General features: G+C 36.5%; 1 protein-coding gene across 1 annotated transcript in view; it reads left to right on the forward strand.

Annotated features, from left to right (window-relative positions):
* Window positions 1-13,464, forward strand: part of DNAH9 (dynein axonemal heavy chain 9) — a 531,344-nt gene that overhangs the window by 372,539 nt on the left and 145,341 nt on the right. The window contains exon 52 of the mRNA XM_069076799.1: window positions 10,491-10,679. Within this exon, the coding sequence (XP_068932900.1) occupies window positions 10,491-10,679 (189 nt within the window). The remainder of the gene's footprint in view (window positions 1-10,490; window positions 10,680-13,464) is intronic.

Genomic DNA, 13,464 nt, shown 5'->3' on the forward strand with positions numbered 1-13,464 from the left:
TTGTTTTCATGTTGTCTCCCTTATTAGTCCATGAAATCCTTGAGATCAGGGACTGTCTTTTTACCTCTCCTTGTATTCCCAGTACTGAATACCATGCCTCTGGTTCATAAATGTTTGTTGGGCAGTTACTTTCCCACTAAGAATCCCAGAAAATTATGGAGAAGAAAGGTGAGGGGGATAGGAAGTAGGGGCTGGGGAGGATGTTGTAATGTTAGAGACTAGCTTGAAGAATGACAAGGCATTTGATTTCATAAAACCTTGTGCCAAAATCAGGGTCATTATTTTATAGTTGAGTCACAAATTTGATGTAAGATTCTGGAATCTTTCATTTCATTGGCTTTATAAATGAAAATGTGACCCTCACTTTAGATTCTGAAAATGAATTCATTAAATGGCTGCTATTTTGACACTTAAACATTGGTTTAGCTCATGTGCCACATAGATAAGGAACCTGAGAGGTGATAAGCATTGGATAAAAGGAGGAGCTTTAAAAAATTAGAAACCTAGAAAATTATTCATGCTTATGTCAGCACAATAACAAACAGCTATGTAATTCAGTTGGGGGAGGGGGAAAGCTGAGTCAAATCAGTGTACCATCCTGTAGAGGAGTGATCATCAACCTTTTTTTTTGGGGTGAAGAGAAAGAGTATTAGGAATTAAAGGCAAGGAAAGAGAAGGTCTTTGGAATTATAGGAGATTGAAAAGGTGATGCTTCCTATGGTTATTCTAATTTAACCCCAGAATCACTAAAATTACCGTTGGAGAAAAATGAACTTCTCCAAACTTAGGGTCCAGTCTGCACATCTGATATTCACATTGTTGCCTGAATTGAATGGAAGTGATTGAGAAAATGTCCTTTAAATACTGTCAACACCACTGAAAGAACAAAATAAAGAATTTGAAAAGTGTTTTTTGACTGATTTCTTCTGCTTAAGTGGATAATCACAGTTATTTGGCCCATGGTTAAAATAATTTTATTTACTTTGACTAAAGTAGGTAGCACATTGGTGAGGTAGAGAGTACTGAGTTGGTACTCAGGAAACCTAAATTCTGATATCACTCCTACATTTTACTAGCTGTGGATCTTAGGGAAGTCACCAGCCTCCTTCCCCCCACTCCCATAAAATAAGAAATTTGCACAGGATACTTTTTAATATCCCTTCTAGTTTTCTAGTTCTGATATCCCATTGTTTTCTCCTCCCTTTCTTGAATTATCAGTCTAAAATATTATCTCATTTTTTCACTTGGATGGATCCATGATTTTATTGGCATGGGTACTATATCTACCAATGCACATTATCCATGCCATCATATCTTCTCCATAAGGTTCTATTTATTCCCCTGAAAGTTTGTTTTCCCTTCACACTGTTCTATCTCAAAAGTAACAATAGCTTCATAGGATTTTAGAAGTGGAAGGTTTTTTTTAAAGATAATATAGTTCAGACCCCCCACCCTTTTTAAAGAAGAGGAAACTACTCACATTTATATGACTTCTTAAAGTTTATAAAATATTTTCCTACTAACACTCTGAGGTATCCCAAAATAGAAAAAAAAAAATGAAGAGGCTTCAGTGGCTCTCTAATCCAATTTCTATACGAAAAAAGTCACCTCCAGATGGTGACCTCACAAATAGTCATCTTTTCTCTGTTTGAAGACCTTCAGTGAGGGGAAAGTCACTACCTTTTGAGGTAGTCCATTCATCTTGAGGAGAATTCTTATCATTAGGTAGTTTTCCTGATATCAAACTTAAATTTGGCCTCTTCATATTCTACTCATTAATTGTCTATTTCTGTCCTCTAGGTCCAAGAAGAATTCTCATCCCACTTCCACATAATAGTCCTTTAAATGCTTAAAAACAAATATTATTCTTTGCTTCACCCAAATCTCTTTCCAGTCTTCTTGCTCCCTATCATACTCTGTGATACAGTGACATTGGTTAAATATTCACATGACATGAACTCACCATCCTGGTTGCCTTCTTCTGGATGTTTTCTAATTTATCAGTGACTTTCCCAAAATGTGGTATACAGAACTGAACACAGTTTTAGATTTGGTCTGACCAATAGAGCTATCACCTCTCAACTCCTGAACTAATACCTCTGTTAATGCAACCTAAGATTCCATTATCTTTTTGGGTGTCAAAAATCACAATGTTGACACATATTGAATTTCTAATCCACTAAAATCCACTGACATTTTTTGCAGACAAATTGCTGTTACAGAACTAGCTTTCTGCCAATTCCTTCTTCCAAGTATCGATTGCTTATATGACTATTGCTGGGTATGAGTTTGAACAACCTAAAGCTGGATATTTCTTTCATTGAAATTCTTAACATTCAATATTCAGCTAAATTTTATTAATTTATTAATTCCTCTGAGTCCACCTGGGTAGTGTACAAGATACAGAGATAAGTTAGGAGGAGACATTCTAGGTTATTTTGACTGCATAAAAATGGTGTACATGTGCTTTTAGAATTTAGAGGAGAAGGGAGGGAAGAAGAGAAAGAATTTGGAATTCAAAGTTTTAAAAACAAATGTTAAAACTGTTTTTTATAGGGGCAGCTAGGTGGCTCAGAAAATAGAGCACTAGCCTTGGAGTCAGGAGGACCTGAGTTCAAATCTGGCCTCAGACACTTAACACAAAAAACTAGCCGTGTGACCTTGGGCCAGTCACTTAACCCCAATTGCCCTCCAAAAAGCAAAAAACAAAAAAAAAGCCTGTTTTTATGTTGAACTGGGAAACAAGATACACAATCAATGGGGTATAGGAATCTTTCTTGCCCTACAGGAAAAAGAAGGGGGTGGTGATAGAAGGGAGAGCAGAGAGGAGGAAGGGGTAATCAGAATGCATGCCATCTTGGGGTGGGGAGGGGAGAGATGGGGAGAAAATTTGGAGCTCAAAATCTTGCGGAAGTGAATGTCAAAAATTAAACAATTAATGAGAATACAAAAAAATTTAAATTAAATTTAAATTCAAAACAATTTAGACGAGAAAGATTATTTATAGCATGAAGGATTTTTTAATTTTAATTTTTTTAATTCAGTTTTATTTTATTTTCAGTTCTAGATTTTCTCCCTACCACCTCCACTTCCCCTGCATTGAGAAAGTAGGAAAAACAAAACTTGTTACAAACATGTAGAGTCAAACAAAACATTCATAATATCGAGAAGAAACTGAACAAAGTGACATTGTGTTTGATAAACCCTAGTAACCAAAAGTCCTGAATAGGGACTTAGTATTTGACAAATAATTCTAGAAAAATTGCAAAGGTATTTAGGAGAAATTAATCAATAGATCAATCATACAATATATCATAACAATTTCCAATAAGGAAATTAGAAGAAAAAGCGATATCTTTCACAACTGTAAAGGAAGAGCTCTTGACCAAACAAGTGTTAGAAATCAATTGATCAATCAACAAGCATTTATTGACTGCCTACTATGTGCCAATCACTGTATAGTACAACAAATGAAGGAAATAGTTTCTACATGCAAGAAATTTATATTCTAATGGGAGAAATGACAGGTATATATGTATGTGCACATAAATGTACATATGTGTATATGCAAAATGAATATAACTAGAATAAATACAGATTAGTTAACTAAAAAGTCACCTGTGGACCAGATCATTAATGGATGGGGCATGAGGAAAGATTTATCTCTGTATATAGCTTGTTTGTACATATTTCTTTGCTTGTTGTCTCCCCCATTAGATTGTGAGCTCCTTGAGGGCACAGACTGTCTTTTGACACTTTTCTTATCCCCAGTGCTTAGCACAGTCCATGGCACATGATAGGTACTTAATAAATGCTTACTAACTAACTGTCTTGTGGTAAAGGGATTAACTAGGCTGAGCAAGGCACTGTGTTAACTGTTATGAAATTAATGGGTAAAAGTTATGGTGTCTCAGATTTCCGGTGTTAAGATAAACTATTAAAGCTATCACTGAAGAGTGAAAATCTTCAAGTAAAGGTTAGATGAATATTTGTCAGGCTTATTGTAGAGGGCATTCTAGTAGAACTATGGTAAAGGAGGAAAAGAAGAGAATAAACATTTATTAAGTACCTACTATGTATCAGGCACTATGCTAAGCACTTCACAAATATTATCTCATTTGATCCTTACAGTAATCCTATTATTTAATAAGAAAATTGAGGCAAAGGTTAAGTAACTTGACCAGAATAACACAAACTAGTAAGTATTGGGGACTGGTTTTAAAATCCGATTTTCCTGACTTCAAGCCCAGCACTGTGCCATCTAACTGGCTCTATAGATGACAGTTTTGAGGTGCCTTCCATCCAAGATGTGCTGGGAAATATTTAAAAGTAAGACTCTAGGGGCAGGGGTGTAGGGGATGTATGCATGAGACTTTTAAGTTTAATTTGAATTATTAAAATTTTCTCCATCATTTTCTTAAGTCTAGACAATCAACAAAATAATGAACAAAGCCACAATTTGTAGCATTTGCGATTTTTGAGGAGTGAATGTTTACACTGAAAATTTAATAATCAGCTCTGCAGTTTGATCTGGCTCCAGTATACCCCTGGAGGGAGGAGGGAACACTCCTTCCCTCTTCTTTTTGGGGAGACATGATTTTTTTCCTAGCTCATTCTTCCCTCAACAGTCCCCCTTTCCTTTTATTGGGGTTCTTTTTCTTTCAAAGTCCAATACTAGTTTTGCTGCTGGCTCCCAAGGAAAAGAATAATTGGCAGCATTTAGTCCCCATGCACCCTGGGGCTTCTTGTTAGCTCACATATCAGAAGGAACCTGGTCCTGCAAATTATTCTCTTTATCACTCTTTAATGCCTTCTAGTAATCTCAGTTAGCTATGTGGTCCAACCTTTAGTTTGTACCGGCAAACTCAAGTTAGGTTTATGTAACCTCAGTAACTTAAATGTCCTGTCCAGGTTATTCTGCTCCATTGCCAGTATTACTACTGGCATCAAGTAAACAGCATAACAAAGATTTGATGATGGTGGCATAGTGGATATAAGTCACTGGAGTTAGGAAGACCTGCATTTGAATCCAGCCTCAGATGCTTACTAACTGTGATCCTAAGCACGTCACTTATCTACCTCCATTTCCTCATCTTTAAAATGGGGATAATAATAACATCTACTCCCCAAGATTGTTATGAGGATCAAAAAAGATAATATTTACAAAGTGCTTTGCAAACATTAAACCAATATTTAAATGCTAGTTGTTTTTGTTATTCTAATTATTTTTCATTTATGACCCTGGACAAGTCATTTAACTTCCATGAGCTTCAGTTTCCTCATCTGTAAAACAAGAGATTCAACATGATGATCCCTAAGATCCCTTCCAGCTCCAGATCTATGATCTACTGATCCTATGATCAAAAAGCATTGTTTAGCTTACTTTTTCTTCACAAGAGAGTGTGGGGATGTGTATATATACCTTATGCACGTTTTATATATATATGTGTGTGTGTGTGTGTGTGTGTGTGTGTGTGTGTATTCTTATGCACGTTGTCTCTTCCAGTAGAAGATGCTCCTTGATGGGCAGGGAATATTTCATTTTTATCTTTAGCAAAATTCCTAGCATAGTGCCTGGCATATGATAAGTCTTAAGAAATGTTTTTTTGTGGATTAATTGATTTTCTGGTTCTTTTTGCATACTATACCTCTTGTTTTCCATTTTAAATGACTAGAGTCATCAGAAAAACACAGAGAGAATAGACTTATCATCCTTGTAAACTCTGGGGCATCCTTGTCCCTGTTCCCAGTCTTACTGACAAGTTGGGTTTACAGAGCTTGGCTGACTGTGCCTTCACCTCAGGACTCTAGGGGGTTGTGATTACCCTTCTCTGATGACATCAGCCAAAGTCCCCACTGGCGTGCCTCTCTCTCCCCTGAATGATTAGTTAAGAATCAGTTTAGTCAGTCAGTGACACATTAAGAGCAATAAGTACAAATCATCCCCCTAAAAGACTATAACATGCTCCCCCCTCAAATATATCCAGAGTCTAGGGAATGTGTGCTCAGTCAGTCCTCCAGGACTTGCTGGAAGTCCTTTACTCCTATTTATGGGGTGCTCAAGAGGTAACCTTTAAGCAGAATATAGTCTCTTTGCTGGGCCCCCTTGTACAACCAGAAGTTTTGGGGTTTCTTGACTCCCAGTGATATAGACCTTGTCACCAATTATTTCAGGGATGTTGTCTAGGACACAAATGGGAAGATGGAAAATGGGAAATCCAGCATCCTCCAGACCATTTAAAGCTAGAAGATCTTTTAGTCAAAGGGGGAGGGATGGGGATGAGAGGGATACCTGGTTAAAGCCAAAAAGTAGGCATCTTCACCCTCCCTCATCACGTCTCAGGAATTTTAGCTAGAACTCCATTCTTATTCTAGTTACTTGAATTTCTTCCCATTCCAGCTAATTTAATGATTTTAGGAAGAATCCAAAGGATATGTACATGAAATCCCATAGCCAACTGATATAAATCTTTTGTCTGGCATCATTTTACTCCGTCAGTGGCTTTCAAAGATATTTGAAACTTAGTCGTATTTATTGTGATTGATTGATTGATTGAGCCAAAGTCTTAGCTAGTTAATGCATTATCAGGCTAAAATGGCTAGGTGGGAGAGGGTGAAACCAAGATGGATTGTTAAGAATGATAGGAATCAGTGCTCCAGGCTCCCTTCCACAAATTCCTCCAAAAAGATCTAGAAAATGTACCAGACAAAATACTCATGGAGAAATCCACAAAAAGTAAAGTGAGTCATTTGTCCAGTTCAGGTCGATATAGGGGAGACAGACAGGGAGGTCTGTGGACACTGGAGATGGGGTCAGGGAAGGAGCTCACTTGTGCAGAACATGCCAGAATCAGGGAGAGCTTGTACACTGGAGTAAGAGGGGGTCCTAGATCTTATCGAGATTCCACCAGACATACATCAGAACACTGTAACAGATACAGATGCCAACTTGATACTTTGTTCCCATCTAGTTCCGCATCACTGATCGAGGGCAGAAATAGGAGGACCCGTTAGAGCAGAAGGCCTGTGCCCAGGGGTAATGTTCTAGTTAGAGAGGCCTTTGACAATATACCAAGAAAGGAGGAAGTTCAGAAGTCAGCAGAAGCAGTGGTGTGGCTCAGACCCCAAGTTCATAGCAGGATTTCATTTCTGGCATCTTGCCCAGCACACAGAGCAATAACCAAGGCAGGAATCCTATAATTCTGTCACTTTGAACCAACAGAACTGTCCAGCTGACTGAGAGGAGCAGTCCAGCAGCATTCTATTCTTGCACGGACTCCAACCTATGTTAGGAACTTGAAAAACTCAGACCAGGAGGCCAGTAATCAGACTTCACCCTGGCTCAGATCATTTTGGGAGCAATGACAGCTTGGATGTCCTAAACCTGTCCCTGAGAGCCTAGAGTAAAACAGCATTCAGCACCCCAAGAAAGGAACAATGAAACCAACCCAGATCTTCCCTCCAGAAGAATTCTACCGTAATGAATTATTATGGTGGCAGAGATACTCAAGACATAAATACAGAAGAGAATGACTTTAAGTCATCTACAAGCAATGCCTCAGGAAAAAACAAAGATTAGCCACAGACTCAGCTAGAATTCCTGAAAGAAAAGAAGTGAGTTCAAAAAAAAGAGTCTAAAATGTTGTTAATAAATGGAATGAGAGTACTTAAGGGGAAGAAAATGGAAAATGGAAAGCTATGAAAGAAAGTATTGGAAAGAGAATAAACAGTTTGGCATAAGAGGTACAAAACTTGCCAAAGCAATAGACTCCCTAAAAATGAAAAGGGAGCAAACAAAAACCAATGAGTTCATGAGGCAACAAGAAATATTAAAACAAAGTCAAAAGTGGAAGAAAATGTAAGGTATAGCAAAAGCAACTGTCCTGGAAAACAGATTAAGGGGAAAAAATCATTGGATTATCTAAATACCATCACTGGGGAAAAAAAGAATCTTAACATCATATTTCAAGGAATCTTAAATATTGCCCAGATGTCTTAGAACTAGAGGGCAAGGTGGAAATAGAAAGAATCCACCAATCCCCTCCCTAAATAAATCCCAAAATGAAAACTCCCAGGAACATCATAGCCACAATCAAAAGCTATCACGTCAAAGAAAAATACTGCAAGCAACCAAAAAAAAAAAAGAATTCAAGTACCAAGGAACCATAGTCAAGATTGCGCATGATTTAGCAGCCACCATGAAACAAGTTAACCCTGTGTGCCTAGGAGGCAGCTAGGTGGCTCAGTGGATAGAGCACTGAGCCAGGAGTCAGGAAGATGAGTTTAAATCCATCCTCAGACACTTATTAGCTGTGTGACCATGAGCAAGTCACTTAATTATCTGTTTGCCTTAATATGCTTGAGAAGGAAATGGTAAACAACTCCAGTAGCTTTGCCAAGAAAACCCTATAGACAAGTGGGGTCTACAGGGTCATGAAGAGTTGGAAATGACTGAACAACTCAATAACAACAATGAAGCAGGAGTAGAGAACTTAGAATATAATATTCCAGAAGACAAAGAATATGAACTTATAGCAAAGAATAATTTACACAGCAAAACTGCATATGTTACAAACAGGGGAAATGGATCTTTAATGAAAGAGAAGACTTTCAAACATTCCTGGTGAAAAGACCAAAGCTAAGAAAACACTTTGAATTTCAAACACAGGAGTGAAGAGAAATATAAAAAGTAAAAATCAATGAACAATAACAAAGGACTAAGCAAAGCTAAAGTATTCAAATATGGGGAAATGATATAGGAGTTCTCTCTGAATCCTATCATAATCAGGATTCATAGAGGGAGTACAATTAGACAAGACCTGAGTGTGGTTCTAGTATGTCCTGATGATCTCAAGGTGGACAAATGGAAAGAGAAGGGAAGAGAAGGGGAAGAGTAATACATTAGGGAAGAAGGGAAAGGAAGGTTAGGGGAAGTCATCTCATAAAATTAGGGGGCACAAGTAGTATCTATACAAACAAGGAGGAAGGGATGGTGGGGAGTAGCTGATATTAGAACCTTACTCTTATCTGAACTGGTCAAAAGAAGGAAGAATACACACAGAAAACATACACATTTTTTACTTGACATGGAAATAAGAGGGAAAGGGGAGAAGGGGGAAAAAGGAATTGAAGAATGGGTATGTTAAAGGAGAGAATAATCCTCAATAAAAGGATATATAAGAATATATAAAATTATGTATAGTTCTTTTTAAGGTAAAAAAGAATGGGATTATGAGGGAGTGCCCATAAATTGAGGAAAGAATGAACAAATTATAGTATGTAAATATGATGAAATACTATTGTGCTAAACTCTTAACAGCATAATGACTAACCAGGATCCCATATGACTGATGATGAAGCATGCTGCCACTTCCTGATAGAGAGAAGAAAGACTCAAATGTAGATTGAGACAAGTTTTTTTTGGAAGAGGCCAATATGAAGGCCAATATGTTTTGATTATATGCATATAAGTTTGTAATGGGTTTTTGTTTTCCTTATGTTCTAATTAGGGGCCAGGGAGGGTAAGAAAGTGGAACTTAGCTGATTAAAACAAATAAAACATTTTTTTTTAGATGAATGTGTTTTTTACACCATCCTTTCATACTGAAAAAGGAATTGATGGGAAATCAAATCTTGGGGAGAAGGAAAGCTAAATACCATAATCCTAGATGTCATGTTCTCCTTAAATCTCTATTCAGTTCTAAGTAAGAAATCGTAACTTCACTGATTAGAGGGTTTTCTGTAGTAGTCTATCAGTAGTCACCATGGTACAGTGTAAAGAGCACTGGACTGGAATTAAAGACCTGAGTTCTGGTCCTGACTTTCCTACTAACTAATCCCATGACTTTGGGCAACTTACTTTAAATTTCTGAACTATAGTGTCCTCTGTAAAATGAAGGAATTGATCTCTAAGGTCCCTTCCAGCTAAGATTGGGCTAATAAATGTATAATTACTGACAATGAGGGGAAAAAATATATACATACACACTTTTGAATTTAATCTGAATTATTAAGATTTTCTCCTTCACCTTCTAAAGTCTAGACAGTTCACGAAACAATAAATCAAGCCCTGGTTTGTATGATTTGCTGATTTTTGAAGTATAAATGCTTACACTGAAAATTTAACAATTGTCTTTCTCAAGCCAGTGTGATCTGGTTCCTGCTTCTAGTACCAACATTTTATAATTTGAGAAAGAGGGAAATATGTGATAACCCCTCAAACCTCAGATAAACTATTTAACTCCCCATCTTTAGAATAGACAGCCAGGTCATCTCATAGAAGTAAGTCTGTCTATGGAATCCTTTCCTAAAAGAAGAAAGAGTGTGTCACATTGAACTGTGAGTAGAATTAAAAATTATAGAGCACAAGTTCATAGCAGATCAGATTTCTCTAGTTCCAAAAATGTTCTTTAAAGTCAATGTGACCAAAGTCATTGTGTGCAACATACAGTTTTAAAGTCTTTTCTCATTTTCAACCTTTGAAACTTTAGGTTGGAGGTCTTGCCTCTGAAAATGTAAGGTGGGCAGAAGCTATCAAGGACTTCAGACAACAAAAGAGTACATTATGTGGAGACATTTTACTGATTACAGCTTTCATTTCTTACCTGGGATACTTTACCAAGAAATACCGTCAAAGTCTTATGGATAGTAACTGGAGACCTTTCCTGAATCAGTTAAAAGTAAGGAATAGAATAATAACAGACTGTTGATCATAACTCAGACTTGTGAAATTAGGACGAGGTAAATAGTGGTATTCCCTCTTCCATGCTAGAGAAGCTAGAGGTTCAAAAGGCTAAGTGACCTTCCCAGTGTCACAGCAAGAATATTATTGTGTTGACTATTTATTCCAGCATTTCTGACTAGAGATAATAGCAACAATAATAGCAAATGCTCTTGCTTATTTTAACTCTCATTTAAATAGCATTTTGAGATCATGAATAAGGGAGAAAGGGAGAGTAGTAATCATTGGTAAAAGCATTCTTCCAATTTGCCCTCCATTAGGGTGCCTACTGTACTGACTACAGGTGTTAAAGGTGTGCCCCCTCTCTAAACTCTTTACATCCTTCAACTATAAGAATTCTCTTCCTAGCCCAGAAAAAAGGGGGAGAACCTATTGATCTAGAGTGTCTACTGAATCCTAAAACTGTCTCATAGAATAGAGTTCCTACAACCAAGAATTTTATGTTCAGTGATATTTTTCTCATCACATTCTCTGAGTTTTTTGTTCTATAATGTTTGCTATACTAGAATGATGAGATATGTCCCCTTGAATTGGATGGCTACTTTGTCTCCTGAGTGTGACTGTCATTTGGTCCCTATTCTCTCCCATCAAGGGTACAGTAAATTTAGATGGTATTGATTCTTTACCTTGAAAAAAGGAGATCCACATCTCAATAACCTAGAGTGAACTGAGCCTAAAATTACTCCATATCCTAATTGGACTGTAACACTGTTAAATCAATAGCATCTGCTGACCATTCATGACTCCAGAAAATTAATAAATAAAGCATTCTTTCCATTTCTTGACAAAGAAGGGTCTATAGGTGTACAATAAGATATATATTCTCAGACATGGCCAAGGTGTAATTTTGTTTTGCTTGAGTATACTCATTGTTATAAGGGAGAGACAGCTGGTGACATAGATAGAATGCTCATCCTGAAATCAGGTCAGACCTGAGTTCAAATGCAGCCTCTTGACAGTTACTAGTTGTATGACCATGGGCAAGTCACTTAACTTCTGTTTTCTTCAGATTCCTTAATTATAAAATAGGGATAATTATAGCACCTAATTCCCAGAGTTATCATGAGGATCAAATGAGATAGTATTTGTAGAAAGTGCTTAGCACAGTGTCTGGTACATAGAAGGCACTATATAAATGATTGTTTCCTTCCCTCTCTTTTACTGTTGCTTTGGAAGGGTTTTTTTATTTTTGTTTTTGTTGGAGAAGGGTGGTGTGGAATAAGGGGAAGTGATAAAAATACAAAAAAAGAAAAAGAAAAGGAAGATGTCAATAAAAAATTTTAAAATTATACAAAAGAAAGCAGAATGATGTTCAGAAGGGTACAGAGATCAGAAGGACAGTGTTGATGCTACCATGCTAAATTGTATGCATATTTTAAAAATGAAGACAGAGATTCATGGCTTCATATACAATCCTCATTTTCTATTCTTTGCAAATAAAAAGGTTCATGTTTGTCAATTCATAATAAAATTTTAAAAATTAGGAGAAAAAAATCAATAATTGGACCTGGAATCAATCAGCATATGGAAAGCACAAAAGAAGTAAAATACATGGTTCCTGAAGAAAATAAGGGGAGGACCAAAGTAATAGAGTTTGATAGACCTAGAAGAGTACGTAGAACAAGCATTTTTTGAATATTTGTTCATTTTATTCCTAATCACAAGGGTTCAGAGGATCATGATATCATAGACTTAGATATGAAAAGAAACATAGAAGCTATCAAGTACAAGCCTTTCATTTCATAGATGAGGAAACTGAAAGGTTAAGTAACTTGTTCAGGGCAACACAGTATTTGAGACAAGACTTCAGGTCTTCCTGAATTCTAAGCCTAGCACTGCATTCACTACACTATTTAACATTATTTCAATACCAGTAATTAAACAAAATAAGAATGACTAATATACTTTCATTAATTTGAATGTCAAATTGAAACAGATTAGAACCAAAACTATATATACATTATAATTTTTTTGTGTTGTTTAGTCATTTTTCAGTTGTGTCTAACTCTTCATGACCTCATTTGGCGTTTTCTTGGCAAAGATACTGGGGTGGTTTGTCATTTCCTTCTCCAACTCATTTTATAGATGAGGAAATTGAGGCAACTAGGATTAAGTGACTTCCCCAGGGTCAAACTGCTAGTGAATGTGTGAAGCCAGATTTCAACTCAGGAAGATCTTACTGACTGCAATCCCAGCACTCTAACCACTGCATCACTTAGCTGCCCCTTACACATTGTATACTTGCATGCAAATATATAGGAAGAGAGAGAGAAAGAAGGAAAGGGAAGAAAATAAGGGGAGGACCAAAGTAATAGAGTTTGATAGACCTAGAAGGGGACATAGAACAAAAGCATTTTTGAATATTTGTTCATTCATTTTATTCTACCTTGTTAAATTCTGAAGATTATATAATTTTTTAATTCTTTAAGATTATAAACATATTAGTCATCAACAAAAACAATCAAATAAACTTATAAAACAATGACAGAATCTTACCCATAACCATTAGCCTTGAGCAAACCATAAGGAAATGAATTAACAAAGAAAATGCTTTTGTTCTGTATCTCCTTTCAGACTTGCCCAAAGTTTCCTGTTTTCCATTTTGCTTCTTCTTTTCTTTCCTGTTTTTGGAAATATAGTAGCAGTGAGTGAGAATACATTTCTGATTCTGCTAATATTGCTCTGCATCATTTTACATAAGTCTTTCTATATTTTCTTTTTCA

Source organism: Petaurus breviceps, unplaced genomic scaffold (assembly GCF_028583685.1).
Source record: "Petaurus breviceps papuanus isolate PSGF00001 unplaced genomic scaffold, PetGlider_PUasm1.0 90925, whole genome shotgun sequence".
Classification (NCBI taxonomy): Eukaryota; Metazoa; Chordata; class Mammalia; order Diprotodontia; family Petauridae; genus Petaurus; species Petaurus breviceps.